Raw genomic sequence first — 21975 nt, forward strand, 5'->3', positions numbered from 1 at the left:
TTAGTGCATCCACGCACCAGGACACCATCAATAATAAAAGTTAGCAAAAATAATCTGAAATCATCTTTGGTGGTCATTAGAAAAAAGATACTTCAGTCCCTCTACAGGAGAAAAGCTCAGGTTTGCACTCTATAGTTATCCAAGTAACTGGCAGAAGAGGGGCCAGTTTTCCACCCTGAAGAGTTAAATATAATAAATATGCTTTGTTTTGCAGTATCTTGGAACATGAGGACTAAAAGAATGCCTTAAAGACATCTAAGACAAATGGTCCTTTGGCCTTTGAAGACTTCTTTTCAGCTCATCACTAAACATGGTGATCTAGTTTACTATTTGAAATCTCTAACCATAAGAATAATCTTAAACGAACAACTGAAACAGGCTTCCTTGTAACTCTCATACTGCTTGAAACCAATCATTTTAAATTACTATCCCACCTTTATTTAGTTCATCAAACACCTGAGACTCAAGGCTCAACCAGCTTTTCTCTCCCATGGAGAATCTTTTTGGGCTATTTTCAATGGCTGAGATACACCACTGCCTGGCTCATGCTAATATTTATCAATAACTCTTTGAGTGTCATATCCACAAGTAAACACTTTGTAGAGGGTTTTAAAAAGTTACAGAATACATTAGGATTATTATATCTTATGATGTAAAATTTAAATATTTATTCGTAACAGATTAAATGTATCTGCAATGGGCTTCACATGTGTGTTTCCCCCATGATTTATATGTTGCAACCTGACTGTAATCGTAGTAGGAAGTGGGTCTTTGGAAGGTGATTAGATCTTGAGAGGGGAGCCTTTAGCAGTGGGAGCAATGCCTGTATGAAGGAGACTCATGAGAGCTCACTTGACCTTTTTGTGCCAAGTGAGAATACCAGCAATCTGCATCCCCAAAAAGATCTTATCCAGAACCAACACATGCTAGCACCCTGATCTTAGACTTCCAGTCTCTTTTAGAAAGAATAAATGTTTATGGTTTAAAAGCAATCCAATATTTGGTACTCTGTCACAGCAGAATATCAGAAGAATAATAATGTCACAGGAAAAATAGGCCCTTACCAAGGTATAGTAAGAAAGAAAAGTCAAATCAATAGTAACTTTTCCAGAAACAGTGGCAGGACAAAGTTTGGTAACGCTTATGGGAAATACAATACTTGCAGTATACACAGGTAAGCTTGAAATACTTTTGCCACCAAACATAATATCCTTCTGCCCAAATTATAACATTCCAAAGCTGCATTTTTGTTTCTCACTTACCATGTTGTATGTCTTTCATATCTAAGTGAAGACTAGACATTAATATTCCAACTGCTTGTGATCTTTTGTTGCTTAATAACTTGACAACCTGCTCCAGAAACAGAGAAAGGGGAAAATGTTAATTTTAAATACAATATACATAAGAAGACTTTTTAAAATTCTAAATGAAAAGCATAAGAGAAAATACCTATGTCATTACTTAAAATATTCAAAACACTTTTTTAATGTTTAAGAAGAGCTTTGGGTTATCTAAAATAATCTTAAAAGTCTACCATCCTTCTCCTATTATTCACCATCAACCTCCAAGTCATGGGCTTTATCTGTCTTATAAGAGTCTTATCTGTCAACCAGTAAAATTTCTAACAGTCTAGGAAGTTAGTCTGGTCTCTGTGAAATAACAATTACACATTTGATCATTTGCAGCCCATGATTTAAAAAGTGTTCCTTTTTTTTCATACGGACCTTTGAAAACTTGGTCAACGAGTGAAGGGAAACATAAAAGTATGCATACAGAGAATCTGTTAGGTCAGATGAGTTGTACCGTAAAAGAGAAAATGTGCTTTTATTTGGGTCATTTAGAAGGCTCACTATTTTACTGGCAGTTCCTCTTGTTCTGCATTTGACCCACATTTGGTGGAGAACTTTCCAATTAATTAATAGAGAAATACAAGCATCAAATTGAAAGGACTGTATCAGTTCAGTCTCAAGTCTGGCTGTCCAGAGAGTCTGCAGCAGCCAGCAAACACACCCAGGAGGTTTCTGGGGACAGAGGTCTATAGCTCTGCTATAGAGCACAGTCATGTTTAAACCATGTTCTCCAGACACCAACATGCCACCAATAAATCTTGTTTATGAAACTCTTATCCCAGGTCCTGATCCTTGAGGGACAGCAATTTCTATTTACTCTATGTTTTGTTTTAAATCTATTTAGAATAACATTGGAGGAAAAGGAGAGAAAAGTGGTTATGGTCAAATTACCAGAAGTGACAGCTGCCGTAACAACTATCACCTTTGTTGACCTTGTCTTCCTTTTTTGGATTAAGCTGGGTCAACCAGTACACTAAAAAAATAACCATACCCAGCTGTCACACAAAGTCACAGAGTAAAATAATATTCTTTATAGCAATAATAGCATTTTGAGCCCGCCCCCCAGAGGGATGGGGAATAAAATGAAACATTTTTAGAAAGACCAACCATAAAACCTTCCCCACTGTTTCTGAAAGTTTCTCAGGGTAAGGGACAATACCTCACAAGAGGTGCTGCTGTGTCGAAGGGAACAAAATGAGAATCAAACATTAAATCTGATTCTAAATTTTCTTTCTAAACAGTTTACTAAATTTCACCTAGAAAATTTACCTTACAATTTGACTGTGCACCAGTTAGCTCAGCAAAGCATTTCTAACACTAGCATTGTTTTTCTCAGAACTGAAAAAACCCGAAATCTCAAATCATGGACTCAGAAGGCTTATGTACTCTGTCCTGAAAGGCGGTTTCTCGCTTCAGATAAATGCAATCTGGGTCCCATCTGTGCCATTTGACAAAACTTGCTTTTACTGTGTTTCCTATCATCTTTTGGTCCAAAATGCAATGAGCACATTTGAGTCCATCCATCATTTCACTTCCTGGAGTGCTGACATGTTGGTCACACCCTCGTAGAAACTCTCACTCCAGAGCTCCTGCCCGTTCTTCTCAGGCCTTTGGAAAGTGAATTATTCTGCGTTCACCATATACCGGCATGTCCCAGAGTCCTGTTTTTTGTACCTTGCTCTCTTTATGCTCTATAATTTCTCCCGTATGGACATACATGCCTGCATCTTCAACTCAGCAGTCTCCTATTTTCCGAAAAGCTATCTCCACTTAAATTACCCACATCAATCTTTATTTGATGTGTCTAATACCAAACTCTTATCAGTCCCACCTGAAAACCTCCAGCTGGCTTCTCCTCTTTTATTCCAGATGTTGAGGTAAAGGTACCACCATTCTCCATCCACACAGCAAGGCCAGAAACCTAGAAATCAATCCAGACTTTTGCCTCCCCTTCATCTGCATACTCTATTCCATTATCAAGTCAATGATAATTCCCCTGTATCTTTAAAACACCATCCTTCCTCCTCTCTCATCGATGTATAGCTTTATGTTGTATACTGCATAGATAAATGCAAAAGATTTTTAATTCATCTCCTAAAAATCTAGTCTGGTGTTTCTCAAACTGTGTTCGTTGGTCCAGAGGACTTCCTCATCACCACCTAGAAAATTATTAAAGATCCAAGTTCTCAGGCCCTGTATCACAAGCCTTCTCATCCACAAATATGCAAGTAGCAAACTTCAGTTTGCATTTAAAAGCCCTCCTTGTGATTCTAGAGCCACTGATCCAGTCTTATCCCTGCTTGTCCATTCTCCAAACTTATATCCAAGCATCCCCCCTAAAACTTTCAATATTTCATGCTGTTTCTTGATGTTTAACTTTTACTTTTTAAACATGAGTGGCTTATGTTTAAAGGTTAAGTCCTTTGAAGGATCATATAAAATGCTTCACATTTCATACAAGAAAGGTGCTTTTTCTATTCTAATTTAAATGTACTTGATTACAAAGTATATTTAATACATCAGTATTTAAGAGAATAGATAGGGCTGATGATTACCCATCACCTAACAGAAGCCTTATATGCAGGAGAGGGCAGGGGCCTGATGAAATGGATGTCACAGTTCCCCAGCGCAATTCAGCCTTTGTATGCTGAGCCACTGCCATGTGTCCTTTTTTCCAGTGCCCTGGATAACACCAACCAGAAGCTATGAAACTAGAACATTTTTAAAGCCCAGTGAGCATAGATACAATGGCAAAGAAAGAATGGACTCTTCCAAAATTGGAACTCAGATCTCTTAGCCAAAAAGCAGAAAACACAGAATTAACAAATTTGAAATCTACACAACTAGACTGTAATCTGAAAAAAAGATATTTTGAATCTTCCTAAAATCAGGTTCTGTGAATTCTCTTAAGGAGGTTAAATTAGACTTCCCGGGGAGGCACAGATGTGCAGGGATTACAAACTCGAACTCTACAAAATAAAGCAGGATTTCTCGAACTTTAGTTCTACCGAATTGCCTGGGATCTTTTAAAAACACAGATACTCAATGGAGCTGAGGTTTTGACGCTAATGAGCTCCCAGATGATGCCAGGGCTCTACTGTGAGGTGCCACAGTTCCCCAACTTGCTTCCTAATGCGTTCCGGAAAAGCTGCTCCAGTGCTCAAAAGCCTCAGATCCCTGGCTCGAAAAACAATGCATCAACTTCGAAGGGCTGCAGCGGACAGCAGTGTGATTGCGCACCTGGTACCCTTAGCAATGGCTAGCGCATAGTGTGCTCATTGCAATAGGCGATAGCAATAAGAAGTTAAATACAAAACAAAAAACAAAAAAAACAAAAAACCCACATTTGGCAGCTTTTACCTTAAACTGACTCCCTCAGTCCTTTGAGATACTAATGTATACATTGTACTTAGAAAGAAAACTGACACATTCATGACTGCATTTAAGTCTTCCAGAGAATGATTGCTCTTTCCTTCCTCTCATGTAATTCCTTAACAAATAAATCAGGCCCTACTTGGCTCGGAGTAGTTTTTCAGTGGTTAGAGGCAACTCCTCCATTTAAATTCTTTTCCTGGCTTTCTACGTGACCAGTGAGACATTTCCTTTGACCATGTATAACAATTGGCCATGGAAGAGAACAAAACCAAGAGGTTTGTGCTTTGGGCCCCATTCACAGCTTTCAGGACCTTCACACAGTTAAAATAATTTGGCTCCAAAGCTACAGATACGCTTAACATTAACATTAACTAATTTTTGATATAAGTGATTACTGTATAAGGAGATATCTTCAGTCTGCTTTCACTGTCTACATCTTTTTAAATTTCATTTAAATTAAATACTAAGCCAGCACCAAGAAGTTATGATAGAAGTGCAGTGATTTAAGCAACAAGGACAATGGGAATATATGCACAAGTATTTCTGAGATCATTAAATATTAATTGATTTTTTGGAGCTGTGATACATCCCTGCTGCTTGGCTGACCGTGTGAGGAAATTTCTAATAAAAGTCTCACAGCAATTAAGTAACAAGTATCCCAAAGCTTCAGCACAGACTTGCACTTTCCGGAAATACTAAAAATGTCTAACTTCTACCAACTTGAATTTTCCTTACCTTGAACTGCTTTTTTGTGGAAATGCACAATAAAGGGATGAAGAGAGGCTTACTCTCCACTTTCTCTCCCGAAGGCCCTGAGGCAGGGAGGGCACAGGTGTGTGTGAACAGAGTCACATCGTCCCACGGTTCAGGCTGCATCGCACACAGCGTGCGGAGCGAAGGCAGAGCCAGCCGGCTCGGGGAAGGGGTACCTGTCCCTAACCCTAAGGGACCCTGGATCTGAATTCCAGCTCCAGCCCCTGCACATCCTTGCACACCTAAGTCTCTCTGATCCTGTGTCATGATCTGTAAAATGTGTCATAGAGTGGCCTACAGGGAGATGACTGTAGTTGTAAATCAGTGTCATCTACTCAGCATGTGGGCGGCAGCCTGTCACTTGTCCACAAAAGGAAAAACGTGAACAGAAACTGAGCAAATGCTCAGAATTTTATAACAACCCGGTGGAGTAATGTTTTAACCACTGCGTCTAGATTTGTAAGTCTTTGTTTTGGAGGTTTTTCCCTAACTTTGTTTTTCTAGTAACTTATATAATTCATGTGCTATATATATTACATAGCATATAATATATATATATTACTATATAGCCTATAATATATCTATACCTTATTATATGTAGTGTATGATAGGTTTAATTTATATATTACTTTATGACAGTATCAGAAGGAGATGGATAGTGGACTTCTTAAAAAGCTCTTTGCTAACAAAGTCTAAGAGGCACTTGGACCAAGCACTTCCTCAGGCACAAAGAAGAGTATCCAGGGAGCAGAGCCTGAACAATAATAAATATCTTAACTCCAAATTTACTCATGATTCCCAGGCCTTCTCCAATAACTTTAAGAGTAAGGAAAAAAGAAAAACTGTTGGTGAGCCTGCACCTTCCTGGAGGTCCCTACAGGAAAGATCACTCTGCTTTGCTGCCTCAGTCCCACATCAGCCCAGGAAAAGTCCCAGATTCACAGCTCACCCCTTTAAAACGAGTCAGAAAAAAAAAAACAAAAAAAAAAACAAAAAAAAAACTGAGGAAACCAAAGCAAGCACTGGATCTCTGAAATAAAACAGAAAAGATATGAAAATTTACCTTCACTTTGCTCTTCACACAACTGCCCACCACTAATTTTTTTATCTATTTTTTTATTTGTTGGCACTGGGGATTAAACTCAGGGCTCCAAATATGCTAACCATGTGCTCTACCACTGAGCTACACAGAGCTACACTCTGAGCTCAATCATATGAAGTATAATCAAGAAGGTGCAGGTGATACTGAAAGAGAAGTACTATAGAAAAGAAAAACAGACCCCTATTTCCCACTCACTCACTTTACCTCCTAAAAGTGAGCAAAAAATTAAAACAATACTAACACTCTATATAAGCCTATTGGCTCCCTGACTGAGGAAAAAACTATATGCTAATGTTTTCCCTACTAGACAGCACAAGCAGTAATGACTCAGAAATGTACTTAGAGGGACAATGCAATACAGATGTCAGAACTTGAGATTCTCCCTTGAGCTGAGGAAGAATCTCCTTTCTATCACACTATAATGCTCCAGAGAATAAAACCACTACAAATGTAAATCCCTTGCCCTTCAGACTATGCTTGAACTTTGCTAATAATCAAATGTGGTTCATATTATTTGCTGATTACAAAACTAACCTAACTAAACCTATTTATAGTAATTAAAATAATTTCTTTCACCACTTACAGAAATTATATTCAGCCATTGTAGTGTCCATTTCAGCACAGAAGGAGTAGAAGTACCCCACTATAGAGTATAAATATTCCATTATAATGTCATTGGTCAAGTACAACCAGTACTCATCAGATATTTCCACATCTTTAAGGAAACCTCTGCTAAATTTTCCTCCTATAATATAACACATTCCTTTGAAGAATGCCTCATTGGATCCAATGCTCTGGAGGGAACCTGGTGTGTCAACATGCCACAAATCTTAGCTAAAACTTTTTGACATGTTCAACAGTCTTTTCTCTCTCCTTGTACTCTGAGCTCTCCATCTTTTTTTTTTTTTGTATTCCCTAACTTTTAGCTAAAACTTTTTGACATGTTCAACAGTCTTTTCTCTCTCCTTGTACTCTGAGCTCTCCATCTTTTTTTTTTTTGTATTCCCTAACTTTTCCTCCTTTCAGCAATGCCGTTTCATTCATTTTTTTTCATTCTGCCTTGGCAAAAAATATTTTTTTCAATTCTTTAGCTAGTTACTTCTCCAAATATCTCCAATTAGTCCCTGGACTAATTTTCTCACTTGCCCTACCATCAAATGTATGTGTGTTCCCACCAAAGCTTTTTCCTTGTCTTTTTTATTGCTTCTCTCAACATTCTACTGAGTACATCCATGGCCTTAGGCAATGACTTTGCCTATTTAAATCTCACACCCCGCTCACTCTTCTGAACTACTGTTCCATGTCTCAATCTACATCCTGGGTGTCTCTATGTGGAGGCCTTCCCTCTGCCTTCAACTCAGCATGACCAAATTCAACCCACTTTCATTTTATAAAAGTCAGGACCACTGTGGCAGATACCATGGTGTTGTAGTCAGGGTTTACAAGGAAAGGATTTAATACAGGATGCATAATTTATAGGATTATTTTATAATATTCACCCAAAGAGTCAGCTGCAAAACAGTGTAGAAGATCTGTCCACACACTAGAGACCCAAAATATCTAGCTAAGGGCCTGAATCCCATGGCAATGTCCCGTACAAGTCCAGCTGAAGACCTAGAGCCCATGGCAATTTTCTCCAAAAGTGCACCTGGAGGCCTAGAGCCCATGACAATGTCTCAAGCAAGTCTGTATTCAGGATCTGCACTGGGAAGGCCCAAAGGTCAGTGGTGGAAGCTAGAAAGTCTGTGCCAGCGGGATGAAGGATCTGTGCCAGCAGGCTGAGGGATCTGCACTGGAGCCAGGAAGCAACCAGAGTGCCCCCAAAAGAACCACAGCCTCCTCAGTGGCAGCAAGGCACTGAGCTTTGCCAACGATGAGAATAGCTGAGTTCATATCAGGAAAGTCAGTGCAACAAGCTTCTCTAAAAGAATCAACAGCACCATCTCTTCCTCTCCGGTTTGCCTTTTATGCTGTTGGCCACAACCCTCAGGTGGGCCTTCCACACCCAGCACCACATGATTCAGTTCAGCTGAGTGTTACAAGTTGAACATTAGTTAACCCACCACAGAGGCTTAAGAGCCTAGATCACAAAATCGTCTTCATTCTCTAGCAACAGAACCTCAGAATTTTAACTGGATATAATGGCTGAACTATTAACATAGTCAATAGTTCACTGGGGGACTCTTAACTATGTTAACTATTAATAGTTAATAGTTCCCCAGCTTATGTTTTACTATGTTGTAGCTATATAAATTGTGGAAAGCGGAATGCAGAGAACATGTATGAGTCAGTTTTGTACCACTATAACAAATAACCAACCTAAAAGAAGAAAAGGGTTTTTTTGGTTCACAGTGATAGGGACTTCAGTCCAAGATCGGCTGGTGTATTGCTTTTAGGTCTGTGTTGAGGTAGCACATCACAGCAGGAGTACACAGCAAAGAAAAACCACTATCCAATGGCTGGAAAGTGAAAGGAAGAGGAAGGGGCTAAAATCCCAATGATCCCTCCAGAGTAGCCCCAGTGACCTGAAGACATTCCACTAGGCCCCGCCTCTTCAAGGTCCCATAGTCTCCAGACAGTGCCACCTTGGGGACTATGTGTTTCACCCTTGTGACTTTCAGGGACATGTAAAATGTAAACTACAGCAGAGTGATAAAGCACAGCCTCCAGGAGGAATCCTGTTTCTCTACTTTGCTTCTATCAAGCTTGAAGATGGAATGACGGAAATAGGCCATGCCCTCAGCCTAATGCCACTCCCTGAGGACGAAGCAATAGAAAAGCTGGGGAATAAATCTACGGAGAGCATGAGAGAATGAAGCCACTCTACATTTCTGGACACTCACCTTCCTAGACTCCTTCATGAAAGAGAGAAATTAAGTTATCCCTAACAGCCACACCAATACTCCAAGGAACATATCTAATGGGCAGCAGGCACTGTGCTAAATAGTGGGGCAAATGCACAAGGGCCACCAGGACAAAGAAACTTATCATCCAACAAACTCTATTTCACAATCCCCATATCTCGGTATGAGATGTCAAATCCCCAGTCATCCAGATGGGAACCTTTGGCTCATTCTTCCTCTTGTCTCCCACATCCAGCCATGCATCAACTTCCAGAGGCTTCTTTATCTTTTTGTCCTCTCTCTCACCACCCAGGCAAAGTCCTTACCACCTCTTCCCAGAGATGCAGGCCAACTGGCTTTCTCCACCAGGGTCCCCGTCCTGCTGTCAGCCTTTGTGCTGTCATCACTGCCCTCTAACAGATATTCAGTGGTCTCTTGTAATTCTGCTCTACTTTCCAGTGGCAAAGGAGCAAACGGTGTCTTCTCACTGGACAGGAAAGTTCAAGTCTCAAATCTCAAGGCTTTTCTTTTTTTTCTTAACATGATGACCTGCCAGGGGCTGGCTTAGGAGCCTCTGCTTTATCCTCAGAACTGTATATTCTCCTACTATAATATACCCAGACAGCAACGACTGAGGCTATTCTCATTAAAATACATGCACCTCTAGACAGAGACTGTATAATTCCACTTGTGTCAGAACAAGTGGAATTCAATGTCTGCTGAATAAGTAAACCTTATTTAAACTATTGTCATCTCAGAAGCCCCCCTGTAATCTTAGAAAAATGGTTCTAAGATTATAGAATCTTACAATCTTGGCTAGAGCTCAGAATCACTAAGGTATGATTTTTGTTGGTAGCGGTTTATTTTCTTTCTTTGTTTTTTATTCTTGCAGTGTTGGGGATCAGATACAAGGGATCACACATTCTAAGTAAGCACTCTACCACTGCACTAGAACTCAACCCCTAGGTAGCTATTTAGATAAAGTAGAAAATCTCTAGAAAATCTGTGGGGAGGGGGGAGGGTAAAACCCTGGAAAAATCCACCTAAAATGCCACAGCTAATGCCGATACAGATTCAGAACTACTAAAAAGGAAATATTCAAATAATAGTTGGCCTATGATTCTAGTACTAAAGTCAAGAACTATGAGCTAATAAATAACTTGCTTTAGAATCACATCAAGACACAGTAGAAAGATGAAATAAGCTATATTTATTAAGTAACCAAAACCACATTTAAGTAATTACTTGCCCAACCAACACTGATGTTTGTTGTTAATTTGGAACTGTAAAAAATAAAGAAAAAATGTATTTATGTTATATGGAATACTAGATAATTAAGATGATCCATCAAAGAGCTCTACATTACATATTCAATGTAGATACTTTGAAGTTTCTTGTAGACCTTACAGTCTAGTGAGTCATGAGTTAAGGAACAAAACTGAATACTTTGCTCACCATCTAATGTAGAGTCATAACAAGAGTTTTGTTTCCTAATTCCTAGCTAGGGAAGCATACTACTTTCTTCTGAAATGATGCATCATGGAAGTGCTGGAAATTGGATATTAGATTAGAGGAATAAGTGGCCAGATCCAATAAGGCAAATCCTTTTCTAAGTAGTGTAAGATAAGAACAGTCATCTATAGAGATTAGGTAAAGGTAAATTCCAGAGGAGAATTATCCAATGTAAAACCGGCTGTTTCTCACACAGATATTTGAGCACATGGTATGCAATGCTCTCAAACAAGGGCAGATGCACAAAGCCCCCAAAAACATTCTAAGGAGAAAGAAACAAAGGAGAATGTGAGCAAATATGAAACAGTAAAACCAACCTGAGTGAAGGGCTTAAGAACGAGAGGAAATACAGAGAGACCAGTTTCCAACTTTAAGATTTCCAGTGATTTGACCTACATAGAGATAAAAGATCTGTGATTTCAAGCCAGGTCTTTGCCTAAATTAGAAGCTATGTACCTTTAGACAAGTTCTTTGGCCTGCAGATCTCAAGTTTGCCATCTGGAAAATGCAGTTAATAATCCACCTGCAATATTCCCATAATTGGAGATGAACATATATGATAACGTGCAAAGTATGTGTAAAGTATAAAACGTCCTGCAAATGCAAGATTATTATTACTATCTTTAATTTGTTCCAAGAAGAGGAACAGTACAACAGAAAGTTATAAGGAATAAACACTCAGACTTAAGAGAGCAAATAACTTACACATTGGCTAATTTCTACCCTACTGAAGATTTATAAATAGCTATTCCCCTAAGAACTCCTTACACATTTTGTTTGTCACCCTGTAACTCTCATTTGGGTTCAGGTTTCTTATTTTGAAAAACTAAATTCATCTCTTCATTTTTGACCCATTAGGAATCAAGAACCAATAAATTGCCTTTTGTAACCTGGCTGATAGAATTCAGGAAACAACAGACATCTTCAGTCTTAACTAGTCTACACTCAGAAGCGAAGAATGCTTGTACGGGATTTTGCAGAGCAAGAGGTTATCAGGCTTTCTTCAGTCCACGCCCACAAGCAAGGAGAACTGCAGTCTTATTTACAGGACCACCTTCTCCTGCTCAGATTAACATTAAGCCTCAGGGCAGGGTGGCCGACCTCACAGGCATCCAGCAGCATTCCAAGGCACTGCAGGCCACAGAACACGTTGACACTGACCATGCCCAGGAGTGGTATCTCCAGACTATCTGCTTGGCACCAGACAGTCCTCTCTTACTTGGGCAGCCTACACAGAGTCTCAGAAACAAAACAGGCACGGTCTGGTAATGAGCGAGAAGACACTTGACATTGTTTCCTGGGTCAGAATCCCGAAGTCAACCTGGAAAATAAAGCACAATCTACCCAGACATTATTTACCTGCTTCTTAGTCTCAGACACGTCCTTTGGCACAGGTGTCAAGCTGTGAGAGCTACCTTCCTGCTTTGCCCACCCTGTGTTTGAGTCTGGGTCAGCCTCAGAAGAATGACAGCTGCAGAATTTGGAAAGGTTACCCATAAAAGCCCCTGAGCAGGCTCCGAGAGCTGTCAGTCTCCTGCCTTCTCTGTCTTTACCGCCTCTGTTTTCCTGATGTGTATTTCAGACTTCAGCTTAGAAAGCTGTGCTTTGGTTTATAATCTGGTCGCTGTTCCTCCAATGGATGAGTTTATTGTTTCAGCCTCCCCTAGCGCCATCTTTGTAGTTCTGGCCTTTACTCTTGTTAGGTCCATAATCGTAGTACTGGTATCCTGGTTTCCAAATCACCTGGAACCAAGAACTTCAAGCGTGTGCAAATAATTCGGTAGTATTGTATATCTCTTCATCAAGTAAAGGTTACTGTCCAGCTGGTCCTGTGCTATTTCTTGATAATGACATCTCGCTGTCATCTTCTGTCACTCAATACAGCATTATAAGTCACTGTTAAATTAGCAGCCACGTCATACACAAAAGACTTTTTTTAAAAAACTACAAATATATGTGATATAAAAGTGATTTGGAAAACTAAGATATGTGACCTATTTTTCTGAGAAATATGTATTCAAATAGAAAGAATGAATGCCAGGCATGGTATTACACATATCTGTAATCCCCGCACTTGGGAGACTGGGGCAGGAGGATCATTGTGAGTTTGAGGCCAGCCTGAACTAGTGAGACCTTGTCTCAAAAAACAATAGAAAGAATGATACCCACCTTCCCTATAGAGATCAGCCACACTGGGTTTAATTTCTGGAAGGCAAGCTACTATTTTAGGGACCTAGCTTGGTCATAAAGTACTTCTCTAGAATGTGTCAGAGCCTGGATTTAATCCTAGCACAATAAATGTATTTTTAAAAAGAAGGCAAACTGCTAAGGAGGTGCAGAGTTATAGGCCTGTTAAATAAAGTCAAGTTGAATGGAGTAATTATCCAACTTACCCCTCCATTCGTGAAACATACTCAAAACATACTGACTCACAGAAAAAGACGAGGAGAGTTAGTATGGAAAACTGAAAACAAGATGCAAGGGAGGCTGGGATTCCCTGTACTCAGCTAAGCACCTCCAAAGCTCTCTTGCTCCTCAGCCCTGGTCCCAGACCCCTCAGCCAGCCGCATGCACTCACAGGACGCAGACACACTACAGCACAAAGCACGGCACAAGAGCCCACCAGCGAAAAGCCAAAGAAACAATCTTGGCTTTTTGTATATTTGTTAAAGGGGTAAATATCAAAGAACTAGAAATTCAATTTCTTGCTTATGCCAACTTCTTTCTTAGATAGTATTGGAACACTGAAGATAACCTTGGTCAGAAAGGCAAGACAAACAAAAAACAACACACCAAAGTCTAAAGTCACACCAAATTGATGGAGGAAAAAAAAAAGTGGCATTATTTATATTATTAAAAATTGTATTCTAATAAGTGGCACTTTCCAAGTACACTTTTCATTTTTAAAAATTACAGCAATGTATAAATAAAGTTTAAATAAATATGACATGGCTCTTAAAATAAAATGCTTTTCTAATTAAAACCAACTATCATAAATCTCCACCCCTCCCCACTTTTCTAAAACACAGAGAAAACATGCAGAAATGTTTAAACTCCATGAATTTAAAACAATATATGATCTCCTCTTTTATACTGTCTGAGTATAGCCTTTTGCCAGATTAGCTAGTTTTGTCATGTAGAATACATACAAGATGGAATCTGGCCCTTCACCAGTTCAAAGAGCTTGGTAATCAGAAAACAATGTTTCATCTATCTGATTGCATGCAAATCAGTATACTGCTGAACTATATTTGTTTCTTAAGAATTTCTTCTAAAACTTGGTTTTAGATACGTATCCTACCATTTTTACATCATATTTTTAGCATTTAAAATTCACTCAGAAGAATGACAAGCAATGATTCAAATGAAAGTATCAGAAAACCATTAAGTTGTAAGTAAGTACATAATCTAAATGTTTCATTATCATGCCAAAAATGTTTGGATATCAGGGCTAGAAGTGCAGTTCAGTGATAGAATACATGCTCTGCATGCATCAGGCCCCAGCTTTGATCCTCAACACCAAAACATTAAAAATAAATTTAAAAAAAACTTGGATATCAAATACTTGGATACAAAATATGGACATCAGTATCTCCTTCCATATTGCAGTATCCTCAAGGGGTGATGCTAGTCATCACAAATAAAAGATATGACATAGCTAACTCAATGTTAATGAAAAATACAAGCAAATAAAATGTTTTCTTTATACCAACAATTGAACTTACAACCTAATGCTTGCCAGGTAGGTGCTGTGTTGCTAAGCTATATCCCTGGCAAATAAAACTTACTGAGAACCTTTACATACTTATTATTATTGTTTACAGCAACTACATATTGAGAAAATATTGCTGGGCACATAATAAAGGACCTTCTCTTATTATTCCTGCAATCATTACAAAACTCCTTGCAGAAGGCAATATTATAGCCTACACTGTACTGCTGAACTGACTTGCTCAAGGCCACACATCCATTAAGGGGCAAAACCAGGACATGGCCCTGGGTGGTCTGGCTCCAGAGTCCATCCTCTTGTCCACGACCCTGTAAGACCTCTAGTGTGCCTCATTTTCCCATCTCCTTAATGTCCTGTGTTGTCATATACAATTACTATGGACAGATAACACATAAAGAGAATAAATTATTTTTCAAATTGTTAGCTAAAAAGCAAGCCCTAGACACTAATACCCATCTGAGCATTCTGCCTTAGGTACTCCTCCATCTCAGGAAAATTGTGAAAAACAAATAAAAATCTAAATACTCCCCTTCCCTTGTTCTTATAGGAACAACACGCCGGTGATAAATTTGATGAGAAACAGTTTTACACAGGATCAGTATTCCAACAACCAATGATGCAGCATGCATCCATTTCTCAAACAGAATGGCACAGTGAGCTGCGAATGATTCGACAAACAGGTTTGTCGAATTCAGTTTGTGGAGCATTCAAGCCTTCTGCCTCTCTCTCTGCTCTCTCTGGGTGTTAGAATAACATTTCTTTTTAGCCTTTCCTTGGGGATGGGACTTGCTTTCTGGCTCTATCCACAGAGTCTGCTAGTGCTGTGAGCCCTGTGAAGATAAAAGAGTGAAAACTGCATTTCTTCCTACCATATGGAGGAAGCTATTTCCAGTCTTCTTGCAACTCTACACTCTTTATTTTTGGAAATGACATACTGACTAAGCACTGGTGGATTTTCCAGAGACCTCCTAGAGTTTGGAAGTGAAAAGGAGATAAACAGTGACGTGACAGTGAGCTAATTTATGGTGCTCGTTTTTAGAGAATAAAAGCTTCAGTATGTGGCTTCAAGTCTTTCTAGACCAACAGTCATCTTTCTGAGGGTGTCGCTTTCAGAGATCATGCATTTAGCAATTTCCCTTCCTTCAATAATTCCATTTAAAGAGATGTATCACACTGTACCAAATAATCCTACCACAACCTCATCCAACAATGGCCAAATCATGCATTGCTCATCTCTAATGACACCTTCAACTCCACTCTCTCAAAGTCTCAAATTAGTGTCTTATTAGTCAATGCATAGTTCTGGTAAAGTGGCTACTGCTGGGAAATTTCTTTTGTTAAAGCACTGATATTAAATTATATCTAAAGTCAAGTAGTAAGTCTCAAGTATGCACTTCATGCAATTGTACATACACACACACACTTGTGTATGTAATTGTACATACACACACATGTATACACACATACCCTATACCTACCACACAGATCACTGCATAGAACATTATTAGCATCCCTGAAAGTTCCATTCTATTCCTCCTTCCTGCCAATATCCCTTCTCCAAAGTCTCATTCTGATTTCTATGGCCATGGATCACTTTTGCCTATTCATGAACCACATATAAATGCAAAAATACTGTTCATATGGGCTTTTGTCTATGAGATCCATCAACGTCATCAAATGAAACAGTATATTGTCATTTTTCATTGCTGTGTACTATTCTACTGTGTAATTATACCTCAAATTATTCTTTCATTCAATATTGATAGGTATTTTTGAGGTCTTCACTTTAGAGGTCTTTAAGCAGTGCCACTGTATTTCCACATGACTAGTTTTATATACATCTGAACTCATTTATCTCAGATACACATACATAGAAGCAATACAACTCCTACACCTAATGGGCCATAGTGTGTCCACATTAAACATCAGTATTTACTACCAAGCAGCTTTCCAAAGTAACTGTATTTGTTTGGAAATTCAGGCGACCAATTTATGAAATAAATAAATAAAGCTTCATACTTCCCAATCACTTTTTAAAGCTTTACAAATATTGTAATGATAAAATTATTTAATATCTTTGAACAAAATCATAAAATTAAATGAGTCACCCAACTATAAAGTAGATAAATCCTCGGGGAAGCTGTTAAACATGTCAGTGGTTTCCAACGCCACATCTACAGAAACACTCACAGGAGGGAGAGATACACTGAGGTATTTGGCAGTGAAACTGTATCCATGATCACTGGCTGAGCTTTCAGAAGCAGTGGATATAAATATATACAGTGTTAAGCACATTTCAATAGTCCATAAATCTAGTCAATAAACATCTAACGGGTACCTAAATCACATCAGTTCTAACTTTTGAATGTTCCCCAACTCGTTCCTTTCTTTTTAATCACTGTTTCATTGGAGCATTATTGTCTCTGGAACACTACTGCCAGTGGTACATTGGCGTTTGGTTGAAAGTAATTTTGAATTATTTATGAGTATATAAGCATCCTTATAAAATACTACTGGGAAATATTTATCTCTGGGTTAGATTTTTCCAGTCAGTTCATTCTGTCTCACCCCTCTAACGCGTTTTGAAGGGTAATGTGCTCTGAGAACACAAGTGAAACCAGACCCAAATCCTAAGGAGACAGATTACCTTTTAAAAGATTCATTCAAAAATCATATAAAAGCAATTTTAGAATTGAGGCTGACTTGGGATTAGGAAAGTTTCTTTCTCCCGGCTCAGTGATCTCTTGAGTTAGACATGGCAAAAAAGAAACTTGTAAGGATCCTGTGGAATTCTACATGTATAACTCAATTCTAACTTCTCAGAGGCCAGTCTTATTTTGCATCTTCTACTCTGTCTTACAAAGCTCAAGTACTAAGCTCAGTACTTGGCACACAGTTACTATTCAATAAACAGTCATGGGGTAAATCAAGGCCATATGGAATCCTTGCTTATCTTACTGCTCCTATGAAATTCCCCTCTGTCACTGCACCATGACTCAATCCGAGGGGAAGACGTGGCTCATTCGGTAAGTGATTCCATTCCAGGATGAAAAGGCCAGCTGGAGTGTTTCATTACTCTACTTATTCAAATGCAAAGGGAAGATATAGACAAAGCAGGGTGATACACAAAATGCATCGGAGCAATTTCTTAGAGTAGAAAACTGATAATGGGGAGAACCGAGTTGCACAAAGCACATGTTCTGTGCAAAGGGACGAGCTGGGGCACTAGCGCTGATACTGAGCTTGACCAAGACTGATCAGATAGCAACCCCTGACCTAAATCAGCGGCCCCTCATCTGACTATACTTGTTATCTGCTCAAGAATGCTTAACAGAGGCTCAGCCATCAAATTCTTGTGAAGACAAAATTCTTACTCTGCCTTGAAATCATCTTGTGTTGTAGGAGATTTAAGAAAAACCAGAAATATGGCCCTAAGGACTTCAGATCAAAATCCCAGCTTCTCCGCTGACTGTTCCCAGGTGCTTAAGATAAAATCACAGCCCTCCTATCCTTACCTGCTCACAGCGAGCACAACGCTGACTGTGCTGAAACTATGAAAAGGAACAGTCATACCTCTGCAAAGCCGGTTCCAGGAAAAATTAACCACAGGTATCAAACTAGAGGAAAACAACACCCCTAACAGTGATGCCAAGGGGAGTTTAATTTATATATGGCCTTTCCCCCAAAAAAATCCAGTGGTTGAGAGACCTATCACCTTTAAGGTTAGCAGTGGGCCAATGAAATAGTGTCTCACTGTGCCAGGGACAAGTGCCACACAGTTAAAGGTCTGGCAAGATTCACTAAAGCTAAGACCTTCCATCCTACAGAGAAGAAATGGTGCTGGAAAGGAAGAGAAAAACCACTTTGGGGTAATCATCTCAAAGCAGATCACAATTCTACTGCTGGAATTGGGTGACTGCAAAAAGTTGAAGCCATGCAAACTAGCCACAACTCTTACTAGAATCTTCTACTTTACCTTTCACAGTACATACATCACTTATGGACTTGATTTGCTGTAGTATGAACCATGGGCCTGCATCTTTTTCCCACTGCAAGCACAGGTAACTACAGTTGCACCTCAGTTCACAAACTTAATTCTTTGCAAGATTCTAGTTGCAAAACCAATTGGACAAGGACCAAAATCAAATGTAATGGTTAGGTTCAATGCTGACCTTATGGGGAAATTGATATGGTTCTCATCCAATTGTGTTTATGACCAGAATTATTAAAAGAATCAAGTTTGTGAACCAAGGTACCGCTGTATCTGTCAAAAAGTTTCAGGAAGGTGGAGGTATACACATCACATAAGGGACATGAGTAACGTAAAGTTTAAAGCTTTACAGACACTTGAAAAAAAATATGTGAATAATCAGAAGTGACCAGTGAATAAGTTGCCAGACTTTCTGGGTGGGATTCTTTCTGCCATTCCACTTTGATTCTGGGGTAGGAAAAGGAGTGTAGAAATGGATCCTTATTCTCAAAAGTACAGTATACACCTGCAAAGTCACAGTTCAAAGTTTGCGGCCTGTCATTCATAATTTTTCCTCAGAACCTAACTAATAAAAGTTAGCAGAAATCCTCACAATTTCACAGAAACCACGAATATCCTCCATAATTGTTTTTCTTGGGGCGGGGGAGGTTTGCAAATAACCAATCTGAGAGCGTTATTCAGTTCTCCTTGCTGCTGATTGGCTGCTGCTCTGTAACCCATCTCAGGCAGATGCACCAGCATTCCCGCATCAAAATAGGTTGCTGTACTGGGCATAGCTATCTCCAATGTTCTCAGTTTTGTTCTTCTCAAAGCCCAAAGACCCCTAGGGCACTGCCAAAACGTCCTGCACCTTCTAATGCTTATTAATACAGTATTTCATTAAATTACATAACTGTGGGAGACATAGCATATTTAAGGTTTAAAGTATAAAAACAGGCATGTATAGGCCTTTTTATGACCATATCCAAAATTTGTAGTTTTTCACAATTCGTGCGTGCTCTAGGAACATAACCCCCATGAATTTTGGGGGGGATCTACTGTATTGCTTGACTTCTACCATCTAAAGGCAGAAAAAGCTTGAGATTTATGACTTTCACTGAGGCAAGATAATATAATTAACATATCAAAAGATAATATAAATGACAAGTCTTTTAAAAGAAAAACAAACGCATATCAGGGCAATTTTAACCTCATCCCAGGTTGATATTTTGGCCTAGAAATTCCTCTCTTCAGTCACCCAAGGACAATATCCAGGCACTGTGTCTCAACTTGTGTCTAAGGGTATCCTGAGACAAGAAGGAGTCATTTCTGATTGACAGCAATATCTCAGTCTCTCTCCTTTTCTCTGTTTCCCATTTCTGAGCAGGAAACCAAGTGCTGATCTAAAGGAGTGTCAGGGATAAAAACACAATTCGAGTCTATCCAACTAGCATGCTAAGAAAAAGACTGGAGAAATAAGGAAGGGAACAAACTCATAAAGAAGAGAATAACCTTAGATTAATCAGATCAATGACAGGGAAGACAGGAAGTTGTTCTCATCTGACTCAACATGCTTTACTAATTATAACTACTCTGTTCAAGGGTTCATACCCACATATCCTTTATTTTAGTGACTAGGGAGAGTTTTTTAGGCATCTTCTAAAGCAGAAGTTACGTGATTATTATTGACAGAATATGTCTCTCTGTGGCACACCAGAAATGGACATGTAAATCAGACTGGATTAGGGCTTTGGAAAGAGACACAAAAGGGCATGTTTATGTACAATGCTCAGGAGCACTCACCCTTCCAGGGCCTGTTCCCCTCTCTTCTACAATGGGCTTTCCCTTTTCTAGAAGATCTCTTCCCCTTGATATCTTCTCCAACAGAACTTCTGCCCAGTGTGTGATACCTCCTTGGCCCTCCTCCCCCTTTGCTCTCCTCTCATGGGTCATCAGGAAGAAGGTAAGGATCATAGTGATGACAGGAGGATGAGTATCACCTGGGAGGCTGTCAATGCAACAAAGCTTCAATAGCTTGTTTCTATTTTTTCCTGCCTTTTTTTTCCTGCTTCATCCCCTACAAAAACCAGCTGGCACGATGGGCTAAGAGAAAGCCTGAATGGAGTGAGTCAAAAGGAATAAACTGATGATCTCTGGTTTCCATGAGTAAAAAGGAATCAAGAACAAAATGAATTCCTGTCTTATAGCAGTTCTACCCCTACTGCATCCCTTTCTCATCTGAAAGGCCAACTGTTATGCGCTCCAGGCTTTAAAGTAACTCGGAAATACACGTCTGTTGTTGCTAGTGGGTATCGCCCAAGCTGTGAGGAACCCATTTCCAAAGTTCACAGACCACTACAATGGCCTACTGGGCTCATCAAGGTGGAGAGGAGATCAATGTATAGTATGAGATCTGCCTGCTTCTGCTTCTTTTTACAGACATACACAAGAGTGGAGGGGTGTGAGTCTGGCTTTATTCCTAATTAGTGATGGACTTGGTTCCATTACTTATAAAATTATTTCATTGAGTTTTCAGACTAAGTAACACATTTTTGGCAATTTAGCATGAGCTTTTGTAAAAATATTACTCCATCCAAATGACTTCTGTGTGGCTAAATCTTCACAAAATAAAAATTTTAAAATGACCCTAGCAAGAGACATTATTTCACATGCTTTCAGAATAAAACTTTGAAGACAGAACCGTACATAGTAGTTTTCTAATAGGGTATGTTGATTAAGTACCTATTTGAGTTAATGAGTGAATTTAAAAGGTGTGAGCAATACATAAACCACTGGAAATTTATAACCGGCTTACATTTTTAAAATACAATATCAATGTGAGTAAAAATAGGAAAAAAATAAGACAAATATATGAGCAAGACAGCAAGACCACAGTAAGATGAGTAAGAAAGACAATGACGACAATAATAGCTTTAGTATAATCTTGGGTGGCCCAGCGGGAAAAATGTACAGCAGACTACTATGAGACAAATGGGACGGACATTACAGCGGGACAGGGACATCTGTGAAACCATATTAGTAACCTCAAAAATGGCAAACATTACTTATTAACCTAGATATTTTTAAAAGAGGGGCAGCTAAAAGCAATGAATTACTGTTTTGTATGAGTCATGTGTTATATGTTCTTTCTAGAATTTTGCATGCAATGCTAGTTTCCCTTATACGAAGTGCTAATTGTATCCTGACACAAAATATAAGGCAAAGAATACAGATGTTAATCTGAAATTTTGAGTGTAGTTAAGAAAGCTACATTCATTCCTTTTAGAAACACTGACATGACCTGGATGGGAAAAAAAAAAAAAAAAAAAAAAAAAAAAAAA

The 21975-nt window shown here is 39.0% G+C and overlaps 1 protein-coding gene across 1 annotated transcript in view; it reads right to left on the reverse strand.

Annotated features, from left to right (window-relative positions):
* The window catches only part of Fmn2 (formin 2), a 307518-nt gene that overhangs the window by 172859 nt on the left and 112684 nt on the right, over positions 1-21975 (reverse strand). Inside the window, exon 9 of the mRNA XM_005375457.1 lies at positions 1263-1350. Coding sequence (XP_005375514.1) covers positions 1263-1350 — 88 coding nt within the window. The remainder of the gene's footprint in view (positions 1-1262; positions 1351-21975) is intronic.

This window comes from Chinchilla lanigera, unplaced genomic scaffold (assembly GCF_000276665.1).
Source record: "Chinchilla lanigera isolate Chin_1 unplaced genomic scaffold, ChiLan1.0 scaffold00005, whole genome shotgun sequence".
Lineage (NCBI taxonomy): Eukaryota > Metazoa > Chordata > Mammalia > Rodentia > Chinchillidae > Chinchilla > Chinchilla lanigera.